Source organism: Temnothorax curvispinosus, unplaced genomic scaffold, assembly GCF_003070985.1.
Source record: "Temnothorax curvispinosus isolate PA1 unplaced genomic scaffold, ASM307098v1 QBEX01000740.1, whole genome shotgun sequence".
NCBI classification, from domain to species: Eukaryota; Metazoa; Arthropoda; class Insecta; order Hymenoptera; family Formicidae; genus Temnothorax; species Temnothorax curvispinosus.
The window spans coordinates 973,693-993,988 of NW_020210520.1; the positions used below are offsets into that span (position 1 = coordinate 973,693).

The 20,296-nt window shown below is 36.2% G+C and overlaps 6 protein-coding genes across 10 annotated transcripts; 3 read left to right on the forward strand and 3 right to left on the reverse strand.

Annotated features, from left to right (window-relative positions):
- Positions 1 to 284: 284 nt before the first annotated feature.
- On the reverse strand, positions 285 to 3,237 carry LOC112457335 (voltage-dependent anion-selective channel-like). The gene is made up of 6 exons (XM_025020322.1): positions 3,129 to 3,237; positions 1,983 to 2,305; positions 1,776 to 1,897; positions 1,431 to 1,539; positions 1,133 to 1,341; positions 285 to 714 (listed from the first exon to the last, which is right to left on the reverse strand). The coding sequence occupies exons 2-6, from the start codon at positions 2,300 to 2,302 to the stop codon at positions 623 to 625; spliced, it is 852 nt and encodes a 283-aa protein (XP_024876090.1). The 5' UTR covers positions 2,303 to 2,305; positions 3,129 to 3,237; the 3' UTR covers positions 285 to 622.
- Positions 3,238 to 4,581: 1,344 nt separating this feature from the next.
- On the forward strand, positions 4,582 to 8,324 carry LOC112457550 (protein msta-like). The gene is made up of 9 exons (XM_025020689.1): positions 4,582 to 4,700; positions 5,055 to 5,113; positions 5,508 to 5,727; positions 5,988 to 6,238; positions 6,316 to 6,483; positions 6,773 to 6,999; positions 7,320 to 7,530; positions 7,698 to 7,843; positions 7,933 to 8,324. The coding sequence occupies exons 1-9, from the start codon at positions 4,686 to 4,688 to the stop codon at positions 8,163 to 8,165; spliced, it is 1,530 nt and encodes a 509-aa protein (XP_024876457.1). The 5' UTR covers positions 4,582 to 4,685; the 3' UTR covers positions 8,166 to 8,324.
- Positions 8,325 to 8,493: 169 nt separating this feature from the next.
- Positions 8,494 to 12,619, forward strand: LOC112457542 (protein msta-like). Its single transcript, XM_025020680.1, has 7 exons — positions 8,494 to 8,924; positions 9,325 to 9,517; positions 9,809 to 10,036; positions 10,222 to 10,506; positions 10,775 to 11,059; positions 11,130 to 11,340; positions 11,497 to 12,619. The coding sequence occupies exons 1-7, from the start codon at positions 8,875 to 8,877 to the stop codon at positions 11,796 to 11,798; spliced, it is 1,554 nt and encodes a 517-aa protein (XP_024876448.1). The 5' UTR covers positions 8,494 to 8,874; the 3' UTR covers positions 11,799 to 12,619.
- An 84-nt stretch (positions 12,620 to 12,703) lies between these two features.
- Positions 12,704 to 14,965, reverse strand: LOC112457305 (erlin-1-like). 5 transcript variants are annotated; one of them, XM_025020287.1, is made up of 5 exons: positions 14,904 to 14,965; positions 14,369 to 14,496; positions 14,099 to 14,288; positions 13,750 to 14,008; positions 12,704 to 13,638 (listed from the first exon to the last, which is right to left on the reverse strand). In XM_025020287.1, the coding sequence occupies exons 2-5, from the start codon at positions 14,474 to 14,476 to the stop codon at positions 13,218 to 13,220; spliced, it is 978 nt and encodes a 325-aa protein (XP_024876055.1). In that variant the 5' UTR covers positions 14,477 to 14,496; positions 14,904 to 14,965; the 3' UTR covers positions 12,704 to 13,217. The 5 variants fall into 5 exon arrangements, with proteins under 5 accessions (XP_024876055.1, XP_024876038.1, XP_024876047.1 ...); XM_025020270.1 differs by having other exon boundaries at positions 14,850 to 14,958; XM_025020279.1 differs by having other exon boundaries at positions 14,790 to 14,942.
- Positions 14,966 to 15,408: 443 nt separating this feature from the next.
- On the forward strand, positions 15,409 to 17,696 carry LOC112457637 (trafficking protein particle complex subunit 13). The gene is made up of 10 exons (XM_025020812.1): positions 15,409 to 15,583; positions 15,764 to 15,932; positions 16,020 to 16,104; positions 16,211 to 16,338; positions 16,430 to 16,547; positions 16,638 to 16,734; positions 16,801 to 17,027; positions 17,090 to 17,190; positions 17,266 to 17,413; positions 17,480 to 17,696. Exons 1-10 carry the CDS (start codon positions 15,541 to 15,543, stop codon positions 17,597 to 17,599), a joined length of 1,236 nt encoding a protein of 411 aa, XP_024876580.1. The 5' UTR covers positions 15,409 to 15,540; the 3' UTR covers positions 17,600 to 17,696.
- On the reverse strand, positions 17,603 to 19,646 carry LOC112457646 (GPN-loop GTPase 2). The gene is made up of 7 exons (XM_025020823.1): positions 19,434 to 19,646; positions 19,236 to 19,343; positions 18,806 to 19,105; positions 18,529 to 18,734; positions 18,337 to 18,451; positions 18,047 to 18,242; positions 17,603 to 17,962 (listed from the first exon to the last, which is right to left on the reverse strand). The coding sequence occupies exons 3-7, from the start codon at positions 18,924 to 18,926 to the stop codon at positions 17,725 to 17,727; spliced, it is 876 nt and encodes a 291-aa protein (XP_024876591.1). The 5' UTR covers positions 18,927 to 19,105; positions 19,236 to 19,343; positions 19,434 to 19,646; the 3' UTR covers positions 17,603 to 17,724.
- Positions 19,647 to 20,296: the final 650 nt, after the last annotated feature.

The window sequence follows — 20,296 nt, forward strand, 5'->3', positions numbered from 1 at the left end:
TTTTATAAAAATATTTTACTTTGCTCGAAAATTATATTACTCATATATGAAATAATATGATAATCGAATACAAAGTATAATACAAAAATATTCTTAATAATACGGATATTTATGCACATTTACTGTAAACGGACAAAATTTTTCATGTTAAATATCTCCTTTTCATATGTTTTTATTAAATGTCAACTTTTCTCATACTATTGCCTAACTATTGCCTTTTTTCTCTTTCTTCCCTCTTCACTTTATATTACCCCAGCGTATCATTTTCGATTATGGAAAGAATTTCAGTTAACAGGAACTGACAAAAAACTGCGCGTGGAATTTCAATACGACTAACAGTACAAACTTGTATGCGTAATTACGATGCCATATTGTTCACAAGAGATATTGCTGATTCATGGTCATAATTATGTATATTAAACTAATGCGATCGCCAACTAATCTCAAATGATATTTTGTAGCATCTATTCAAGGATCAATCTATCTACATGTTATAGGTAATATTTTATTTGAAGCATGTACTGTCACGCCGATTTTATGACACAGAAGTCACGAAATATGTATTCGTATGGGATAAATTTTTTGCTTTCTCGTAATAAGCATTACTTTATATGGTACGTATTTAAGCCTGGAGATCTAGTGCGACGCCATACTTGTGGCCACCAGAGCCAAAGTTCTTCCCGTCAATGTTTGTAGAAAGCGTCAAAGTTACACCTGTAAATAGATATTCAGTTATTTAGCGATTTATTAATAATTATTAATATATAAATTTCCTTTTGTAAAAAGATTTATTAACTTAATATCTGTATATTGCATAAATCATTACTATAGACCATTGTGAAGTTGTCACTCTGCCAAAAAGCTTATTCTCCACATAGTGTGAATACTCAGAGGACACTCTCAGAGCACAAGTTATTAATAGAATGTTTTGCTAGTACCGCGAACAAAAAACATATTACGTACTTTTTCTCATTGCACTTGTGCGTACTATAATATATACCAAATATTTTTGAATTTATACATAAAATTATTTAAACAGATTTATGTTGCATCATACGCTTACAAAAATGTTAAGATATTTTCCTATTGTTTCAACCTTTAAAAGGAAATATTTTTTGGAATTATTACTCACCGTCCCGCAGTTTCTGTTGGTATCCCAAACCTATTTGTAGATTAGAATTCACTTTGGCTCTAATGTTAGCATCATTATCAAGATTATACTTTGCGCCAATACCAAATTGTGTTACATTATTACTGGAATTATACGCCAAGTTAATTGCTCCCTCCAATTCCGGCTTTATTTTGTGATAAATGGAGCTACTAAACTCGCGACCATTATCACTGAAAACATATTAAAAATATCACGTTAATCAAATGTCAATCAAATCGAGAAATGCCTCACAGTATTACATTTTTGTTATTATACTTACACAGCGCTATGAAGAGTAAAGTCAGAAGCGGTAAATCCAAGAGCAAAGTTGTTCCTTGTAAGTTTGTTTCTTTGTGAGTCAAAGGATGCCTGATAACCACCCAGCCATCCTGTAAAATATAATAATATGTTGATCTAAACAACAATCTTTCAGATAACGCAATTAATATTTGAATTAAATGTGTGACACAGGCTTACTTTTTTACTTATAAAACATTCCACTTGTTCAGAATAAGGAAATATGTATTTGGGACAAAGGGATGGGCACATAAAAGATCTAAATTGTGTGTCAAAAAGATATTGTCAAGCTTTGATACTAATGAATGTATTTAATATTTAAATTTACCTTGATAACCCACGACAGCCGAGGTGTAAACTAGAGGTCCAGCAGACAGACTGAGATCAAAATCAGCAGTTGCAGACACATTTTCATGTTTATAAGTCGTCTTCAGTTTTCCGGTCTTGGAACTGCAAATACAAAAATAAAATATTCAAATATATTTACTACAAATCGCGGAACATTCAAGTTTTTGATACTCGCAAACCATCTTACCCGGTTTGTGGGGAGAAGGTACAGCTGTAGCCGACCGTGAGACCATTGAGCAACTTATTCGCAATGCTGACTTCGGTCCCAAGAGTATTGTCGGTATTCCACTTCTCGCTAAACGTCAACCCATGTTCCTTGAACTTGTACCTAGTCTCCAAGTTACCGAACACCTTTCCCGTGTCCTGATTGGACACGCCGCCGCAAGAGAACTCTACGTCGGAATTAGTCTTGGTCTTCACATCAAGTTTAAACAAACCGAAGTGGTAACCTTGACCAAATACGTCACGAGCACTCTTTCCTAGGTCGTTGTACGTCGGAGGAGCCATGTTCTGCAACGTAGTAAAAATATCTGTTTAATGACTCGCTATTGTCGCCATTCACAAATTGATCTAGCCCAGAACAACAGATTGGACAAGGACAGAAAGCTAAATATAGATAACCACAATAAAACTGCAGACTAAATTTAATTCGAGATACATATGCCAACAATGTATACTCTCTGTATTCTATATGATAAATACATATACGTGTACATTGATCCATTCATGGAACGGAGCAAAACGTTTTCACACGTAGGTTTATTCACTGGGCAACTTGAAACGTGCCACGTCCGCAAATCTTAAAGAAAGCGGCGGCTCTTTCAGGATCATAAAAAAAAAACTCAAAGTCACTCTGTCACGAGAGCCTAACGCAAACAAATCCCCGGTGCTACGGTATCGCGAAATGTAAGCTCCAACATACGTACGAACGGAATAGTATTGACCTGTCTCTCGCGAGTATTACATAAGCCCGACAATGGATGTAGGAATATCACATCCATGAGCCCGACCAACCGATGCCGCGATCGTTCAGGATTCTAACTTAGAAGTCGCTCCGCACGTCGCCGCGCGTCGAAAAACCAGCCTCCGCTCGCCCGGCAACGCGAAAGTCCTCCCGAAACGGCGTTCTACAAGGCCACGGCAGACGACATTGCGATCGCGATCCCGTGCCGGTTTCCCCGTGACGAGGGACCGCAAACCCGTTCCCGACACGCGTTCGCTTCTCTCCCGCGTCCAACATCCCACACCGCGACCGTCCCGCGAATCTCGGAGGTTCGCGACGCGACGGATTTCCCGTCGCGGGGGTTGAACTCCGCGGCGATGATGTACTTACAGTCTTGGTGGGCACGAGACGGAAAAATGCGCAACTCTCTTTCGCAGGGTACGTCGCGCAACGTCGCGAGAGACGACGAGACAGAGAGAGCGCAGGGACTGCAGGGAGAGAAAGAGTCCGCGACCCACGGACGGTGGGCGCGCATGCGCGCCGACGTTGCGCGAGAGAAAAAGCGCCTGGCCTATTTCTGCGCGAAGGCGGCGCGCGGCGTTCGTTCCGCTCCGCAACCGTTCGCAACGCGTCCCGACGCGACGCGACGTTTGGATTCGAATTGTGCCGATCGAACTGGGAAGCTGGGAACGTTTGAGAGCCGGAAGCGATCGGGACGATCGTAAACTTGGGGCGTTCAGACGAATCCGAGCGAGAAATGTTTTCGTGTTCGTCGCGAGACTCGATCGCGAGCGGTAAACGAGCTCGACTTCGACCCGAAGTCAGGTCCGATAGATCGAACGGTTTGAACTGTTTGAATCTGCGCGAATAAATACAGGGTGACTCGATCAAACTCGGATTATCACTCAATCGATGATTAATTCGATCAACAGAGTTGTTTACAGCAAAATTCCTACAATTATAATTATAATTTTTAACTATATATACAATTATACAATTCGTTATTCCTAATTTAATATTTCTTCTCGCGTTTCGAAGAACAAAAATTGATAACTTTGTTATCAATTGATAATTGTTATCTATTGATAATTTTTATTTGACAAGTTAATTGAAATTTGGTCGAGGCCACTCTCAGGCTTCGAACAGGTTGTCGATTTATTAAAAATTCATTTATAGAATTATTAATACCTTAAGAAATTAATTTCTGGATATATTAAACACATATTTCGATATGTGCATAGATTCGTATGTTAACGCATTAATGGCGTGTGCATGTAATAATTTAATCATGCATGCTGTTCGATAACATGAAAATTCCGTGAATTTGCTTGAATTAGAGAATGATCGAACGCCAAGACAGATTTGAAAGAGGTATTTGTAAACAGAATGTAAACAGAAATAACCAGAATTTATAATTGCGTATTCCTTTCAATTTCTCGTCAGGCTTTTGGTCTCAAAGTGTTTTACTATATTCCACAGTTATAATTTAAGGTCCGATAAACATTGCAATTTAAAGGTTGGTGGCACGTCGATGAGAAGTAATAATAACAGGAAAATAAACGATAACGTAGAGCACGAGAAGACCGAGAAGATTTGCGATGCACAGTTGCGGTAAATAAGTATATGTAGAAAATGATGGAAGCTTTTAGATCCTTCTGTACGTTTAGAGACCCAAAAATACACCGGCCGCGTGGTCGCGACGTATCTGAGCGCAATACATCGTGTCTGAAAGCGGCACAAATCTCACTACCCGCCTGGTACATACTAGATTGTACCATTGGCAAGGCTTGCGCGTGATATTTTTAATAAGCCGGGAATATAAAGCGTGCGGCAAGCACGCTTTGGCTCAGTTCAAGCACAGGCCAGCACAGGCCTTCAATCGATGCAGCAATCAGTGGCTCATTGACGAAGAAAGCTACTTCTTACCGGCTTGGTTCTCAATCGACCATGTCGCAAGAATCGGTACGTTCTTATAATGACACTTTGGACCAAACTCTGATTGACTTGATTAATTTGTTAAGTGACACTTGTACTATGTAGATAACGTTTCATATCTTTCGATTGACATATGTGGAAAGAAAGATTATAAGGACGACGAATCATGTAGTCAGATATTTTGTTACAACCAATTTTGTCGGTTGAATTAATCGCCGGTCGAGTTAATTGGAATTTAATCGAGATCGTCTCTTTGATGATTTTATATATTTTTATCTATTTACAAACGTCTTGACGAGAAATGTAAATATTTGCGACATTAGTCCGTGCAACTTGTAATGTATTTCAACATGGTTTTGTTACATTCTTTGAATATTTTAGGAAAGTGGTGCATCCGCGTCGCGAGCGTACGAAGTGCTGCAGAATGATCAAGTTGGCAGGTGAGAAAAAAGAAAAAGTGGAACTGATAAATTGTTCTAGCTGAGGTAAAATATAGGGTCAGAAGTCCATGAATAATTTTAAACAGGAAATATTCTCTTAATGAGAGACTGCGCGGTGCATTAAGGCTGGAATAAATTAAACATTTGCAGAATTTCATCAGAGTAATCGGATGAATTAATGAATACACATGTGATTTGCATGACAATATAAAATTGATATACTATACTTATTAAACTACAGCAGAAGTCTACAAATGACTTAGAAAAAATTTAACGTGATCTGACGTGGAAAAAGTTATATCAATGTTTTTCGGGATTAGAATAATATAATTATTTTGATCACGTGTATTCTAATTAAACGTTTATTTATAAGAATTGCATTTGATGCTCCCAGATACATGGTCGCGAGTAGAGAACTACAGGCTGGTGAAGAAATCGTCACAGAAATGCCCTTCGTCGTCGGACCGAAGGCATGCACTTATCCCTTGTGTCTCTCCTGCTATACACCTTGGCCCCCGGAATCGGATAACAAACCGTTATGTTCTAAGTGCGGATGGCCTGTCTGCGGCCAAGACTGCGAAGATGCTCCGCAACATAAAGATTACGAGTGCCAGGTAATTATAAGACTTCAATTGAAGAGCTTTTTCTATATTTACTGTCTTAAAAATCCTACAAGAAGCTATGGCCTAAGAATAAATCTGCCTTTTTAATAAGAAGATTGGACTATAGGGAAAATTTAAAAGAACGCAGTATGCGATCTTCAGTCTTTAAATCCATAAAGCCGTAGATAGCAACGGGCTGTTTTTAACTGCGAATGTTTGTCTTCGATATTGTGTTTGGCAGCGTTTGTCTAAAGATCTATTTTCTTCGATAGGTGTTTGCACAGGCGAACGAGAAGTTTAACGTAGACGCCGCTCTGGAGGGAAACAGCGAAAACGGTATTCCGCAGTTAGAATGCATAACGCCGTTGAGACTATTGTTGGAGTCGGAAAAAAACGTCGAAAAGTGGAACAAGGAAGTGAAGGATATGGAGGCGCATAGTAAGATAAGATGTCAGAAACCGCAATGGAAGTCAGATCACGTCAATATTGTGGATTATCTGAGAAAACGGCTCAAACTTGACAGGTATATACTGCGGTGCTTTACCATAACATATTCCTTTGACTTGAAACTGTTCTTGAAAATAAATATTTTGGACGCAGATTCTCAGAAGAGTACATACAAATGGCATGCGGTATCTTGGAAATTAACACGTTCGAGGTGCGAACGGCGAAAGGGTTCAGCGCACGTGGTCTCTATCCGACAGTCGCTTTGATGAATCACTCGTGCGTCTCGAACACGTCTCACAGCATCTCGCCGGTTGATTACAGGTACATCAATTAGTGACCGTTGTTTGTTTGAACGGAGACATGTAACGAAAACATAATTCTTTGTAATGATAGACTATAGCTATCATCGGCAAAAGGTCTAAGTGGTATCTTAAGCAGCAGCGATCTTAATTTTCTTACTTACTACACGCTCATGCACGCAGTCCTTCCTCAATTAATTCGCGCGTTGCGCGCGATTCCCAGGAAATCTCACGCGGTTTATTATGCTGATGAAGATACGCCCCGTATTAAATGCGAATAACAATTATGCACGAGGTTCTTGCGTCCACAGGATACGGCTGCGTACCACGCTTAAAATTCCTGCGGGCGGTGAACTCTACGCGAGTTACACGCACTCGTTACTTCCGACGATGCTACGGAGAGAGCATCTGCTCGAGGGTAAGCACTTCGCGTGCGCGTGCCCCCGATGTTCAGATCCTACGGAACTGAGCACTCACATGTCCTCACTGAAGTGCAACAAATGCGACAACGGAATCGTTTTGTCGCTGGATTCTCTAGGTACCGCAATATATTATCTATTAATTAATATTTTCTTTAAGTTGCGACTTTAAGTTGAGCAGAAATCGATAATTGAAACGGGTTTATTGAGTTTAGTTTTAAATATCACAATCGTGCAATAATGATTGTTACATTTAATTGCGAGTAAACAAAATACAAGAATCAACATAAAGTTCCTTCAATGTCAGGAATTGAAATTATATTAGTTTTTTGGTTTTTGGCAATAATGTAATATTAACAGCATTTCTAATTTTATTATATTAATGATTGAGAATGTATAAAATAGCGATTGCATCTACACGATCAACAATATTTTTCAGATCCGCAAAGTACATGGAAATGTACGCATTGCGATTTTTCCACCAACGGTCACGCAGTACGAAAAGTTCTGCAGATAATTCAAGCGGAAGTTGACGCCGTTGAAGCCATCAGCGGAGCTGACGGAGCTGATGCGATTAACGCAAGAGAGACCATTATGAAAAAGTACAGATCGGTTTTACACCCCCGTCATGCCTTTCTTTCGATGTTAAGGTACGGAACACAGTTGCCAGATAATAATAAATATCTTTAATAAAGATATAAAAATTAATTAAATTCGACAAAGTCAATTTTACCAAATTTAATTATTCTCGCATAACATACTTTTCACATTATATATTGTTAAAAATTCCTAAATTGCGGAATATAATATTTCTTAGACACTCATTGACTCAAATGTACGGCCGGGTTGACGAATATTTGTTGGACGATTTGCCGGATGTTGTATTGGAGCATAAAGTCGAGATGTGCCGTTTATTGCTTCAAGTATTGGATGTTGTAGAACCTGGGTACAGTCGTGTAAGAGGTATATATTTCTTATAAATTAGAGAAAATTAAAGAAAATTAGAGAAAATATGTATGAATAACTTTGTTGCTTTACCTTTTTGGTTGCAGGCATGACGCTATACGAGTTACACGCACCGTTACTATTTTTAGCGAAAGGTCAGTGGAATGCCGGTGTCATTGACGAGGCCGGACTGAAGTCTAAAATGATAGAAGCGGCGAATATTTTAAAAGAGGCGGCTACGATATTAAGCTTAGAGCAACCAGAGACGTCCGAGGGACAAATAGGACTCGTCGCGAAGGAATCTATAGTTCAACTGGAACAATCCATAAATGATTTATAAGTATCTGTTGTAAAATCTCGTTATTTGTATAAATTTATTATATATTAATAAACATCATGTTTCTTGAGGTCTCTCGAGAAACCAACAAGTGCCAATTCCATCTGATTATATTTTGCAATTTTTTGATCAAGGAAAGTGATTTTTATGAAACAACTGAAAGAGAAAATAGGGTACACTAAGAAATACCATCCTGAATATCCCAAATATTACACACAAGTGTCTTATAATTTCTTCAAATTATTATGCAATATACAATGAATTACAATGTATTAATTATTATTAAATTATTCTCATATAGAGTAGAAAATGTTAATAAAAATATAAAAGTTACAAAAGAAATTTGTAATTTTCATTCAATATCCTAAAAATATTTCTAATTCTGTAACAAAGTAGAAAGTCTGTAGAACGGAAAATTTACATAAAATTTCTCGATATTATGAATTTTTAACGAGATATCTTAAGAAAATATCCAATAGATTTTTTTCCCTCTCTTGTTATATGTATGTATATGTGTATATATATATTGTACTGCTAATGCGTACATCACGTACTGTACTAACATTACAGGTTGCGCGCGATGCCACGCAGTATCTAATAATACAGCCCGTCGCGTGAGTGCCTAAGGAAGACGGTTCATATTACTAATGCCTGCTTGCCAATGCTAGTTACGGGTCGACAATCGCTAACTTGAAGGAAGTAATCTGGAGATATGACGTCCACCGCGAAGTACAAGGTTACGCATTCGAAGAAGCTTGGAAGGTATAGTCGCAGTTACAATTTAGCATTATACTAATATGTCTCTTTGTATAATTTACATACTAATTACTAATTATCGTATAATCAAATTGAGACAAAATCTTAAAACACATGTGCTTATTTGAAAACATTATTTCATCATTTGCACACTCTTTATTTGTTTATACAGTTAAGTCATTAAAACTTTTATTAAATAATTTTAAAAGAAATAGAACCAACAGAAAGAAGAAATTAATTCTTTACGTGTTTATCCTTAATTATCGATTTTATCCTTAAAATAAGTTTGACATTTCTCTGCATTTACAAAATAAATACGCTTGCGCTATGTATTGAAGCATATGTGTATTTAGTTTTGCACAACCGTAATTATAATTGTTGCAAACTATAATCTTTTGTTCATAAGGTATCTCGTATCAGCTAAAAACATAACGCCGGGGGAAGTTATAATTCGAGAGGAACCGATCGCGGTCGGTCCCATGATGTACAAGGATTGTTTCTGCTTTGCTTGTATGCGCACATTACCAAAAATTGTCAAAGGGAGACAGTATGCTTGTTCCAGATGTAACTTTGCACCGCTGTGCAGCGTAGCATGCGAGGTAACAAGTTACGGAGTACGTTATACAACGGCGATTCTCAAAGAGACGTCTCAGAAACAATTTGTTATCGGACGATGGAAAAAAGCATTTTCGCACGAGCCGTTGGATAAAACTTAAACTCTTGCGAGTGAGATTATTTGTGAAAAATATATGCAATCAGTGATTTTACGAAATTTTGCTCATATAAAAAGAACTGCAGGATAAAGCTTATTGAGAATCGCTGTGTTACGCAAAGTTAATTATGTCACTTTCGAAATAGCACTTTTAATCTTCTTTCACGTATCTTCGAAGGCACGAATAAAGCATCACACGAATGAAGAATGCCAAATATTTAGAGATAATCGAGATCTATTGACGGAAAACGGAATTGATGCGGCGGGAATTTTACTGGCCTTGCGACTATGGCTAATAAAACACAAGGATCCAACTGTGTGGGAGAAAATAGATCGTATGGAGGCACATTTGGATAAAAGGATTGGCACATCCATTTGGAGGGACAGAGAAGTCAATATCGTAGATGTGAGTTTCACATAAATCAGATTTTTACATATATATTAAACGTTTAATCTAATCATGCAAATTAAGCACAAGAACAGCATAAATATTTTCAAGATATTTACCTAATAAGTTTCCTTTGTTCGAAAGCATCCAAGGTGTTTTAGTTGTCCCATTGTATATATGTGCGGTATATGTATGTGGTACAGGTAATTCGAAGGTTTCGCATGCCCGCTGAGATCGAGCCACCGAGCGCGGAATTAATGCACAAATTGTGCGGCATTTTGGATGTGAATGCCTTCGAGTTGCGATCACCTGGTGCTGTTGACGGTCTTCTTCTACGAGGTTTATACATCGAGGCGACCCTGATGGCTCATGACTGCAGAGGCAACACTCACCTCACCGTGGACGACAATTTCCAACTGACCATTTATGCGAGCGTAGCGATTAAACAGGACGAACCTATCCTATTTAATTATACCTCGTCGTTGCTGGTCAGTTAGTTGCACAATTATAACAAAACTCTAACAAAATTAATAATATTTTACTTTCTTTCACTAATATTTCAATATTATTGGATAATTTAATTTAAGTTAATTCAATATTATCTAACGATTCAATCAAAGACTATATTTTTTACTAAAAATATTTTTATTGTTGTTAGATTTGAAAGAGACACTTATTATTATTTATGTGCTGAGTGAACTTTAAAAAGCAATATTTCCTAATTTATACACCAATATTAATATATTTAACTATTAGGGTACAGCTGACAGAAAAGAGCATCTTCGAGAGGGAAAGTATTTCGAATGCGAGTGCTCTCTATGTACAGATCCATACGAATTGCAGTCGCATTTAAGTAGCGTGCTATGTCCGCGTTGTAAAAAAGGATTCATAGGTATGCAAGATACCTCCATCGTCGATCCATACGAGCGAAGTCGATGGCAATGTCAGATGTGCAAGAGGACCTACGGCGGTCATCTTATCAGAGCTACGTTGAACATATGCAGAACACTTATCGACGAATGCGAGGACGTTGACATAAAAGTTCGTGATTATATATTTAGAGCTTTACATTTTTTTTCCATAATCATTGCAGCAGCTTAATATTTTTCAGAGGATAGACAACTTACTTAGGAAATTGTCCCAATCTTTGCATACCAATCATTTCCTAATGTTGTCTTTAAAGCAGAAATTGTTAACAGCCTGCAGAAAAGAAATAACATCTCCTAATCCTCAGAAAAAGATTGTTCAAAAAATGTTGGATACGTGTAAGGAAGTCTATAATGTCTTAGACATAGTAGAGCCGGGCATATCACGTTTAAAAGGTACGAACGCATTATTGTTTAGACTGCATAATATTCAGATAACATAAATTATAAATATCTGGAAAAAAAATAATATTCTAATGTTACAAGTTTTTATAAAGAAATTTTTATACGATTAAGAAAAATATTTATGAATATTATAAATATTGGTTTTAGGCATAATGTTATACGAGATGCATTTGCCTGTAATAATATTGGCGAATCGATCTTATTCTGCACGTGAAATTTCTTCAACGCAGTTGGCCTGCCAACTGGAAGAAGCTAAGGATCTTTTAAAGAAAGCACTGACTATGCTTCTTTTGGAACCGCCGACTACGCCAGAAGGGAAATTAGCTAAAAGAGCACTGGAAGAATTACGGACGTTAAATCAGAACATAAACGATGTTAAATCCTTACCGTTGGAAGAGCCTAAAGTCCATATGCGTAGAGCGAGAGAACATCGTAAAAAAATCAAATGACATCTCATCTCATATATTTCTGAACTTATACATACACGGAGAAAATTTTATGTTAAATTTTACTATGCTGCCGCACCAACTGCGGACCATCAAGACGCCCAAGTTTAAATGCTATAGTCTTGTGTAAAATTACTATGTTCATAGCATTTAGTGATACGATCATAGCATTATTATAGCATTGAATGCTATGATCGTAGCATTAAATGCTATGGACATAGTAATTTTAATTTTACACAAGACTATAGCATTTAAACTTGGGCGTCTTGATGGTCCGCAGTTGGTGCGGCAGCATAGTAAAATTTAACATAAAATTTTCTCCGTGTATTAATACGAAAAATGGTTTAATTTTCCTTGTAAAAAAAGCAATAACGGAATAATATATTATGCATGGAAATTAAATAAACAAAAAAATTTGTTTACCTTTAAATTTAATATTAATTTTGTCTTTATTCTCTAATAACATCAAAAGAAGATGAATAAGCCAATTAATACACCTTTATATATGGAGGGGTAAAAGCCATAGTGGTGTAAGTCAAATTTTTTAAAATATTGACTTGTGTTCATAGATGCAATTTATATATTGTATAGATTGCATCTATGCACACACGAGTTAATATTTTTAAAAATTTGACTTACATCACTATAGCTTTTACCCTTCCTTATAAAAAATCAAGTACAGTCGTAAACAAAAAATTGCATAGCTTAATAAGAACAAAAACTATTACAAATGTTTTGGAAGAACTACGACCATAAGACGAATGAAAAACATAATTTAAAAATGTAATTTAAATATTTCACTTAACAATTTTCTTCTTTGGAAAAAAAATTGATGCTAAAGTAGTTATTAAATTTTATTTTAATGCAGATTCCTAATCAAGATATTACTTTTTATAGTCATTTTTTATGTTAATAATTCAGGATTATGTAATTATTACATATTACATGCTTGTGTAATTATTACATAATCACCTTATATTGAAGAGAAAACGTTTTTCATTATATATAATAAAAAAACGGATCATGTATTTGTATTCGTAATGTATCTATCTATCTATACTATATAGATTTAATAAATACATTCATACAAAATTTTAATTCCACACAATTAATTAGGAGGAATAAGTAACACTCCAAAATTCTAGAATCGTCTGTACAATCTATGGCTGATATTCACAGTTCGGTCTTATATACGGTCTTGAGATAAGAACGGACCTATGTAATAAATACGGTCCTATGTAACAATATATGCTTTCTATATAAAAAAAAATGTCCCTGCGCACAACTAGGAGTTGTAAATTTTCCAAAGTTTTTCGATTCTCTATAAAAGTACTCATCCGAAAAGATAAGATCCATCACGTTTCATCTTATGTAACAGTAATCATCAAAATAAGGTATCTGAATTGCACTATCTATAGTTCATCACTTTTGTGCAATATTGGTATTAGATTTGAAGTCGGCATCATTCAAGCAACTACCAAATGCAAACATTCTGGGAATGTCTTGCCCGTAATATATTTTAGTGTTGTGTGCCAATGCCTCATATTTCTTGAGCTCTAAAAATTCCTTAGACAAAAGTATTTTGTTCGCCTCGGCTTGCATTTTCATCTGGTAAAATTCGGCATCTGAACGGCTTTTTTGCCTTGCTAAATGCATCTCGTCTTCTATGGCAGCCATTTGTTGTAGGGATTCTTTCTCCATAATCTTTTGATTGTATTGAATCTTTGCAACTAGCGCTTCCTTTTCAGCCTCAATGATGGCCTTCTTGCGATCGGTCTCAGCATCTTTCTCTACTACTTTCTGATGTTGCGTGGATATTAATAGCTTCGTTTTCTCTGCTTCCCTGGATAATTCAAAATATTGTATAAAAATACATTAATATATAAACTATAGAAATATAAAGAAAATTGAACTGTACAAAGCAACCTAATTAATTAGCAGAGTAATCCCTTACATTAATTCGTAGTTCTTCCTGATTGTTTCAGGAATTTTTGGCTTCGTTACTCTTACAGCTTGAATATTAAGACCAGGCGCTAATTCATTCAAGTCTCTTTGAAGTGCAGTCTTCAGATTTTCATCAATTTGATCAAACAGATCAATGTACACTTCATGTAATGTGTGTACAGAACAAAATTGGTTTAATTCATGATGCACTTTGTTAAAAATTAAAGTGCGGTCGTAATCCACTGTGAAATTTCTCACCATGTTGTAAACTACACAAAAATGTAAGTATCTGTTAATATATACTTTCACAAAATATATCAACATTCTCAAAAATTAGAAAAATCTGTTCCACGACTTACCGCTATTTGCACCTAATATATTCACAACTTCTATACGATCAAAGTAGATAATAACACCACCGCTGGTTCCACATGGCACATTCTTCACTTCGTCTGTCTGCAGAGTTACTTGAACCGGACGATAAGTGGTCAGAAACGGTATCATCATGTGAAATCCTGGATTGCTCACTTGGGGCAACAGTGCACCACCCTGATAGATATTCATACAGTTAAAAGCAATAAGATTATTGGAGATAATAGGAATAGAATCTATCGTTTGAGACAACTCACTCGAAAATACACCCCCACATGGCCTTCCTCGATCCGATGAAGGGAAAAGTTAAATACTGTTACCAAGCACATGACGAAACCGAGTGCTATGATTCTTTGGTCAAACATAGTCGCCCGTTCGCAATATTCTGAAACACGTATGAAGAAAGATGTGTATGAGACTGAATGCCACGTGTGTGTAGTGGTTATAATATATGCAAAATAGGGATGAGTAAAGGATAAGTACATGTGATGAATCACGAGTACGAGCGGATTGAAATAACATCGCGCGAAGCGATAGTTACGTAACATGCAGGCATAAAACTGTAATTATATAGCGTACAATTAGCAAATCCACCGGTCGCTGGCACGATTCCCCAAAAATCAAAACACCGTCGAAAGAGGTTAGCTTTTCGACAATCGTATCAAGCAAGCAAAATACCTTGACCTAAAGGACGGAAAGCGTGTTACAAAGCGGTAATAGATATGTGATTATAACTACAGATCACAACATGGTCCGTTAAATTTATATTTGCGAAACAGGTCCCTTGATTACTTCATCTGGTAGCCACAATGGGTAGCCATAACGCATTCTTCAATCTCAATTCTTTTTTCAACAGAGGTATCGACTTAGGGTAATCGTCGAAAATGACGGAAACTGCATTAAATTTGATGCCTTTTTAAAAAGAGATACACAAATTAAATATATATATCATTATATCGTTATATTTTATCTTTCTTTTATTATCTAATAAATTATCTATAAGCCTAAATTGCAAAGTGAGAATTATCTTAACAATAATATCATTATATGTAAAGATGTCGAATTAATTAGATTTATTTAATTTATTAGATAAATAGCAACATTGCGAATAATGAATAACTAGTTAGGGACTAAAAATAAAGGACTAAAAATTCTTTTTAAATCATATATCGAACAAATTTCAATCATTTTGACTTGAATCGATTAGTTCGCGATGTATCGATAAGTTTGTTCTTTGTATCCGAACTCCGAACCTTTTGTACGTTTGAAGTGCAGAAAGTACACTATGGTGCAGCTACAAAAACATTTGACACAAGATAATGAGGTTAGGGTTCTAAAGTGACGTTTATCTGACAGCGATACACAAATAATTTTTAGATAATTTAACAGCGTTTGTTTAATGTTTCTTTCGTGATTTATTCGGAAAAAGATGGAAGTCAAGACGAAGAGTGAACACTTGCTGGCTTTGAAAGGTAATACATCACGAAAGGGCAAGAATATTGCTCTTATATTGCTTGTTAATTATTGCTTTTAGAATTAGAAACTATTAACTAAGTAATTACTTCAATGCACGACAATCTTCTGACTGGAAAAATGACGTGAAAGAGTAATTATATCCGTTACTAAAATTCCAAATAAATTGTTTTCTACAGTAATGAGATTGACACATCCAATCCTGGCGAGCCCTATGGTTGTCACGTGCGATTCTACAGACTTGCCAGGCAATACGTTAAACAACGAACTTAAGAACGATTGCACGGCATTGCAAGGCATGGAGGCACTCGCCATAGGGCAGTTTATGGTACTGCCTCAAAGTTTTGGGTATGTCTCTTGCCCAGAAATTTTCCTTCCGCTTAATCGCGACAAGCCATGAGTGTACAAGATTGAAAGTGATGTTTGTTATTTCAGAAATATATATTTAGGAGAGATATTCTCTAGTTACCTGTGTGTTCACAATGGCAGCAATCAAGTGGTAAAAAATGTTAATGTGAAAGTAAGTTTGAATTATATGTTAAGGTTTTTTTTTCTTTAGATGACCCTATTTGACATCCTATTTTATTTTCATGTTTTCTAACATTGTGCGTTTATGCATTTTGTAGGCAGATTTACAAACGAGTACACAAGTAATTCCACTATCCGCCAATAATCTGGAAGGGAAAGAATTAGCGCCTGACAGCACGGTGGATGAAGTTATTCACCATGAGGTTAAGGAAATAGGTACTCATATGTAAGGATGTTTATAAGTTTCCTACATAAGTGTAAAACAAAAATTCACTTTTACCTTCAAATGAAAAATACATCACTTTTTGTTTCTCCAGATTAGTTTGTGAAGTGTCTTACACAAATCAGATTGGACCCCCGCTATCATTTAGAAAGTATTTCAAGTTCCAGGTGGTTAAACCACTAGATGTGAAGACCAAGTTTTATAATGCAGAAGTAATATTTAGATATCTATTGTATTAACGATATTTTATACCATTGTTATGGTACTCTGATAATGCGTTTTCATGATAATATTTCTTGAAGTCAGATGAGGTATATCTCGAAGCACAAATACAGAATCTAACATCTGGGCCAATTTGCTTAGAAAAAGTAGCCCTCGAGTCGTCCCACTTATTTAGTGGTAAGTTTTTACTAATTATGACAATGTTGACTTGGAATCTTAAATTCAAAACGCGTCATATTTCAGTAACCACGTTGAATACAAACGACGAAGGGGAATCTATCTACGGAAGTGTAAATCAGTTAGATACAGGCTGTAGTAGACAATATCTGTATTGTTTAAAACCACAGTCAAGCTTATTGAAAGATCCGAAAATGATGCAAAATGCTACAAATATTGGCAAACTGGACATCGTGTGGAGGAGCAATTTGGGAGAAAGAGGAAGATTGCAAACGAGTCAATTGCAGAGAATGGTATGTTACGTTATTCCTCAACGAATATGATCGTGTATAAAATTGTTCCAATGTTGTCTCAGGCACCTGAATATGGGGATCTAAGGGTTATCATAAAGAATATTCCTTTAAAAGCTCATCTTGAAGAACCAGTTAATTGTACATGCCATATAATAAATACATCGTAAGTACGATTACATTAAAAGAATATATAGAATTATTGTGAATATAATAACAATTTTTTCACTCTCTTCTATAGAGAAAGAAGTATGGAATTGTTATTGAGTTTGGAATCGAATAATTCCGTAGCTTGGTGCGGGATGTCTGACACAACAATCGGCACTCTGAAACCCGGCGCTTCCATGGACATACCTCTCTGTTTCATTACCTTAGATACAGGCATTATCGTAAGTGATTTACGGGAATTACGAAGATTACGGAGATGCACTGTACTAAGTATCGTTCCTTTACAGACTATTTCCGGTTTAAAACTTACGGACACATTTTTAAAACGAGTCTACGACTACGACGACTTGGCACAAATTTTCGTCAATCAGATTGAAAAATATGCATATAATAAAGATACTTTGTAAATAATAAGAGTACTCAACTACACGGCATTTATTATTTATAAACATAATAAAAATTACATCAAGATATTCTTACATAAATACGTGTATGGATGTATTTCATGAGGATTACTCCAAAGTGAGATCGTTTATAAATATTCATCGAACGTTGACATTTTTTCAGCTTCACTGACTGCCCCTACCGCACATGCGAGTAATGTTTGAACGTCTCGCGGTTCATTACCACCGAAAACATATCCATTGGCTTTATCCACCGCGTTCTTTACTTGTAGCAACATGGCTTTGTTGTTAACGTCCAATGGTATAAAACTGACAAGACTGTAGTTCTCGATTATTGATACCAGTGCAGCATTAAGTTTTTTGTATCTATAAAACATTACACCTGTTTAAAAACTTTCTGCGTATTTCGGTTTTTAATGAAATATCTTTATTTAATTACATTTAGCTTACTTTGCAGTAAAGGGATCTTCATCCAATCGTTCCAAGAGATACTTTAAATCTAGTACTTCGGTGTAGTAATCTATATTGAATGCTAGGTGATCGCTGAACTTTTTCATCTCGTCAAACTTTGTCATGATATTTACATGAGGCAAACCTATTTGTAACATCACCGTTGTGCAAAGAGTTAGAGAGGACAAGTATTTTCCTATAAATTATAATGATTATATTGAGCAATGAAACGCTAATAATTTCATACAGTTGGTCATTTAACTAATTCGATCAAGTGCGTTAATGCCTACCAGGATCGCTACAATGATGCGAATCCACAAGATGCACGCTGCATAATCTCACTAAATTCTGATTCAATTCCTCGGCTATCTGGCTCACCGATTTATGATGCGTATATAATTCAACCTATCACATTAAACGCTATTTGGCATTATCGAACGTAAGATAGAAAAGAATAATTTTAAAATAGGAGAGCAACCCACTTGACCAGGACAATCAAATATAAGGTAATGATCTTTTAAATTCAAGACTTTTGTGATAAGCCATTTGACGTTGATTGCCAAGAATTCCATGCAGTAAATTAAAGCTCCATTTGGTCCAAGTTCACAGTGCGTCATGGCCTCTTCGTGTTTAATTAATTCAGATATATCTGCCGCTGGAGTGTACTCCATATTTTCGTTTGCCGGATCTAAAAATGCAACGATCATTTGCTTTAGATTTAGTCAGGAAGGAAGCAATTAAAATATAACATTTACACACCAATATTAATAACAGCCACTTTTCTTCCAATAGACTCCAAGAATTTGGACATTGCATTGCAATACGTTGTTTTCCCACTGCCGGGTGGGCCGATAACAAGTTGACCAAAGATTAAGCTCATGGTGATTCACCGATTACTATAATTTTATCTGATTTACAGCAGCGACGATGGATTTCAAGGTCTCCAGATTATAATCTTTTAGTGCTATTGACAGTAGTAACGGTTTCTCAATGTTTATTTGTTGTGCTATGTATCTAGCGGCTACATGAACGTCATTGTTGTCGCTGCCAAAAACTGTCCTAATTTTAAGGGAATATTAATTTAGATAGATATAATGCATTTAAACAACGCGGTGAACTATTTTACTTACATTATGATAATATATTAATCGCTACATTGTTATTAATTTATAATAACGTTCTTACTTACTTTATCGAGAATACATCGCTATTGTAACCATTCACAGCGGATTCACGATTTATCGTCAATAACGTCCCGAACTTTTTAAAGTGCGTTACAATCAGCAGTGTGCGATTGCTGTAAAAATGAAAACGTGATAGCGCGCGGTAAGTAAATAAATATAACCGTGTCCCAACAAGGAGACGCGTACAGATCATTGTCCAATACCTGTAGGATTTTAAAACGATATCAGTGTGATGGCCATTTGTAACGATACCGCAAGCACGTTCAGTCATATTTCGTTAGCACTCCTAAATTCCAAGGTCTTGCGAAGAGCTACCATAACCTATCTACTCCGGACTGTTGGCTCCAGCTTCCTGATGACATGACCAACCAATTACAAAAAATGCATGTGCATTGTGCACATGTTACCGCGGAAAGCGCCCTCGAGTGGACAAACTATACCGCACGTGTGTAAAGCTTAATCCACACCGATTTATTCGATGCAGTCGCAATGAAGCGGCTTTTCAAGCAACTTTAACAGAAACGCCGGCGTTTATTATGCGATTTCAAAAAAACGACAGCGCTCTTTATATATATATATATATATATGTAAACCGCCCGAGCTCTTAGCAGTTTTAAAAAAGCCGCACGCGTGTACAGCCGTCTTAAAGAAGCCGCACGCGGTATCAATTAAATCGCACATGCTTTTAAAAAAATTACACGCGGCTTCAACAAACCCGCCGCGGTTTTATAGAAACCGCACGCGCGGTATAAAAAACTCGGACGCGGTTTCAAGAGAAACACGCGGTTTTGAAGAGATTTCTTCAAAATCGCGCGCGATATTAAAGGAAACGCACGCGAACTTTGATGAGTTTTTTTAAACGTGTAAAAAACTGGCTATAGTTAATACTTTCTTTTTAAAATAATTTTATAATGTTTTAAATTCTTTTTTTTATTAATAACTAACTATAGCTACTTCATATTGCTTAAGATGATTATAATTCCATCGATATGTATCAATTATACTATGAGCGCTCCTGAAATGAAGGATAAAGCATTCCACGCTTTACTTACACGTGTCTGGTGGC

Coding starts and splice junctions, on each gene's coding strand:
- LOC112457305 (XM_025020287.1), bottom strand. CDS start 14,476: ATGTTTGACCAAAGAATCATAGCACTCGGTTTCGTCATGTGCTTGGTA. Junction 14,009..14,098: donor TATATTAGGTGCAAATAGCG/GTAAGTCGTGGA, acceptor ATTTTTGTGTAG/TTTACAACATGGTGAGAAAT. Junction 13,639..13,749: donor AGGAAGAACTACGAATTAAT/GTAAGGGATTAC, acceptor TGAATTATCCAG/GGAAGCAGAGAAAACGAAGC.
- LOC112457646 (XM_025020823.1), bottom strand. CDS start 18,926: ATGAGCTTAATCTTTGGTCAACTTGTTATCGGCCCACCCGGCAGTGGG. Junction 18,735..18,805: donor AGTGGCTGTTATTAATATTG/GTGTGTAAATGT, acceptor TTGCATTTTTAG/ATCCGGCAAACGAAAATATG. Junction 17,963..18,046: donor GAAGATCCCTTTACTGCAAA/GTAAGCTAAATG, acceptor AATGTTTTATAG/ATACAAAAAACTTAATGCTG.
- LOC112457637 (XM_025020812.1), top strand. CDS start 15,541: ATGGAAGTCAAGACGAAGAGTGAACACTTGCTGGCTTTGAAAG. Junction 15,584..15,763: donor ACACTTGCTGGCTTTGAAAG/GTAATACATCAC, acceptor TGTTTTCTACAG/TAATGAGATTGACACATCCA. Junction 17,414..17,479: donor CCTTAGATACAGGCATTATC/GTAAGTGATTTA, acceptor GTTCCTTTACAG/ACTATTTCCGGTTTAAAACT.
- LOC112457542 (XM_025020680.1), top strand. CDS start 8,875: ATGACGTCCACCGCGAAGTACAAGGTTACGCATTCGAAGAAGCTTGGA. Junction 8,925..9,324: donor CATTCGAAGAAGCTTGGAAG/GTATAGTCGCAG, acceptor TTTGTTCATAAG/GTATCTCGTATCAGCTAAAA. Junction 10,037..10,221: donor GAGAAGTCAATATCGTAGAT/GTGAGTTTCACA, acceptor TATGTGGTACAG/GTAATTCGAAGGTTTCGCAT.
- LOC112457550 (XM_025020689.1), top strand. Junction 7,000..7,319: donor TTTGTCGCTGGATTCTCTAG/GTACCGCAATAT, acceptor AATATTTTTCAG/ATCCGCAAAGTACATGGAAA. Junction 7,531..7,697: donor GCCTTTCTTTCGATGTTAAG/GTACGGAACACA, acceptor AATATTTCTTAG/ACACTCATTGACTCAAATGT.
- LOC112457335 (XM_025020322.1), bottom strand. CDS start 2,302: ATGGCTCCTCCGACGTACAACGACCTAGGAAAGAGTGCTCGTGACGTA. Junction 1,898..1,982: donor ACCTTCTCCCCACAAACCGG/GTAAGATGGTTT, acceptor TTGTATTTGCAG/TTCCAAGACCGGAAAACTGA. Junction 1,540..1,775: donor GGCTGTCGTGGGTTATCAAG/GTAAATTTAAAT, acceptor TATATTTTACAG/GATGGCTGGGTGGTTATCAG.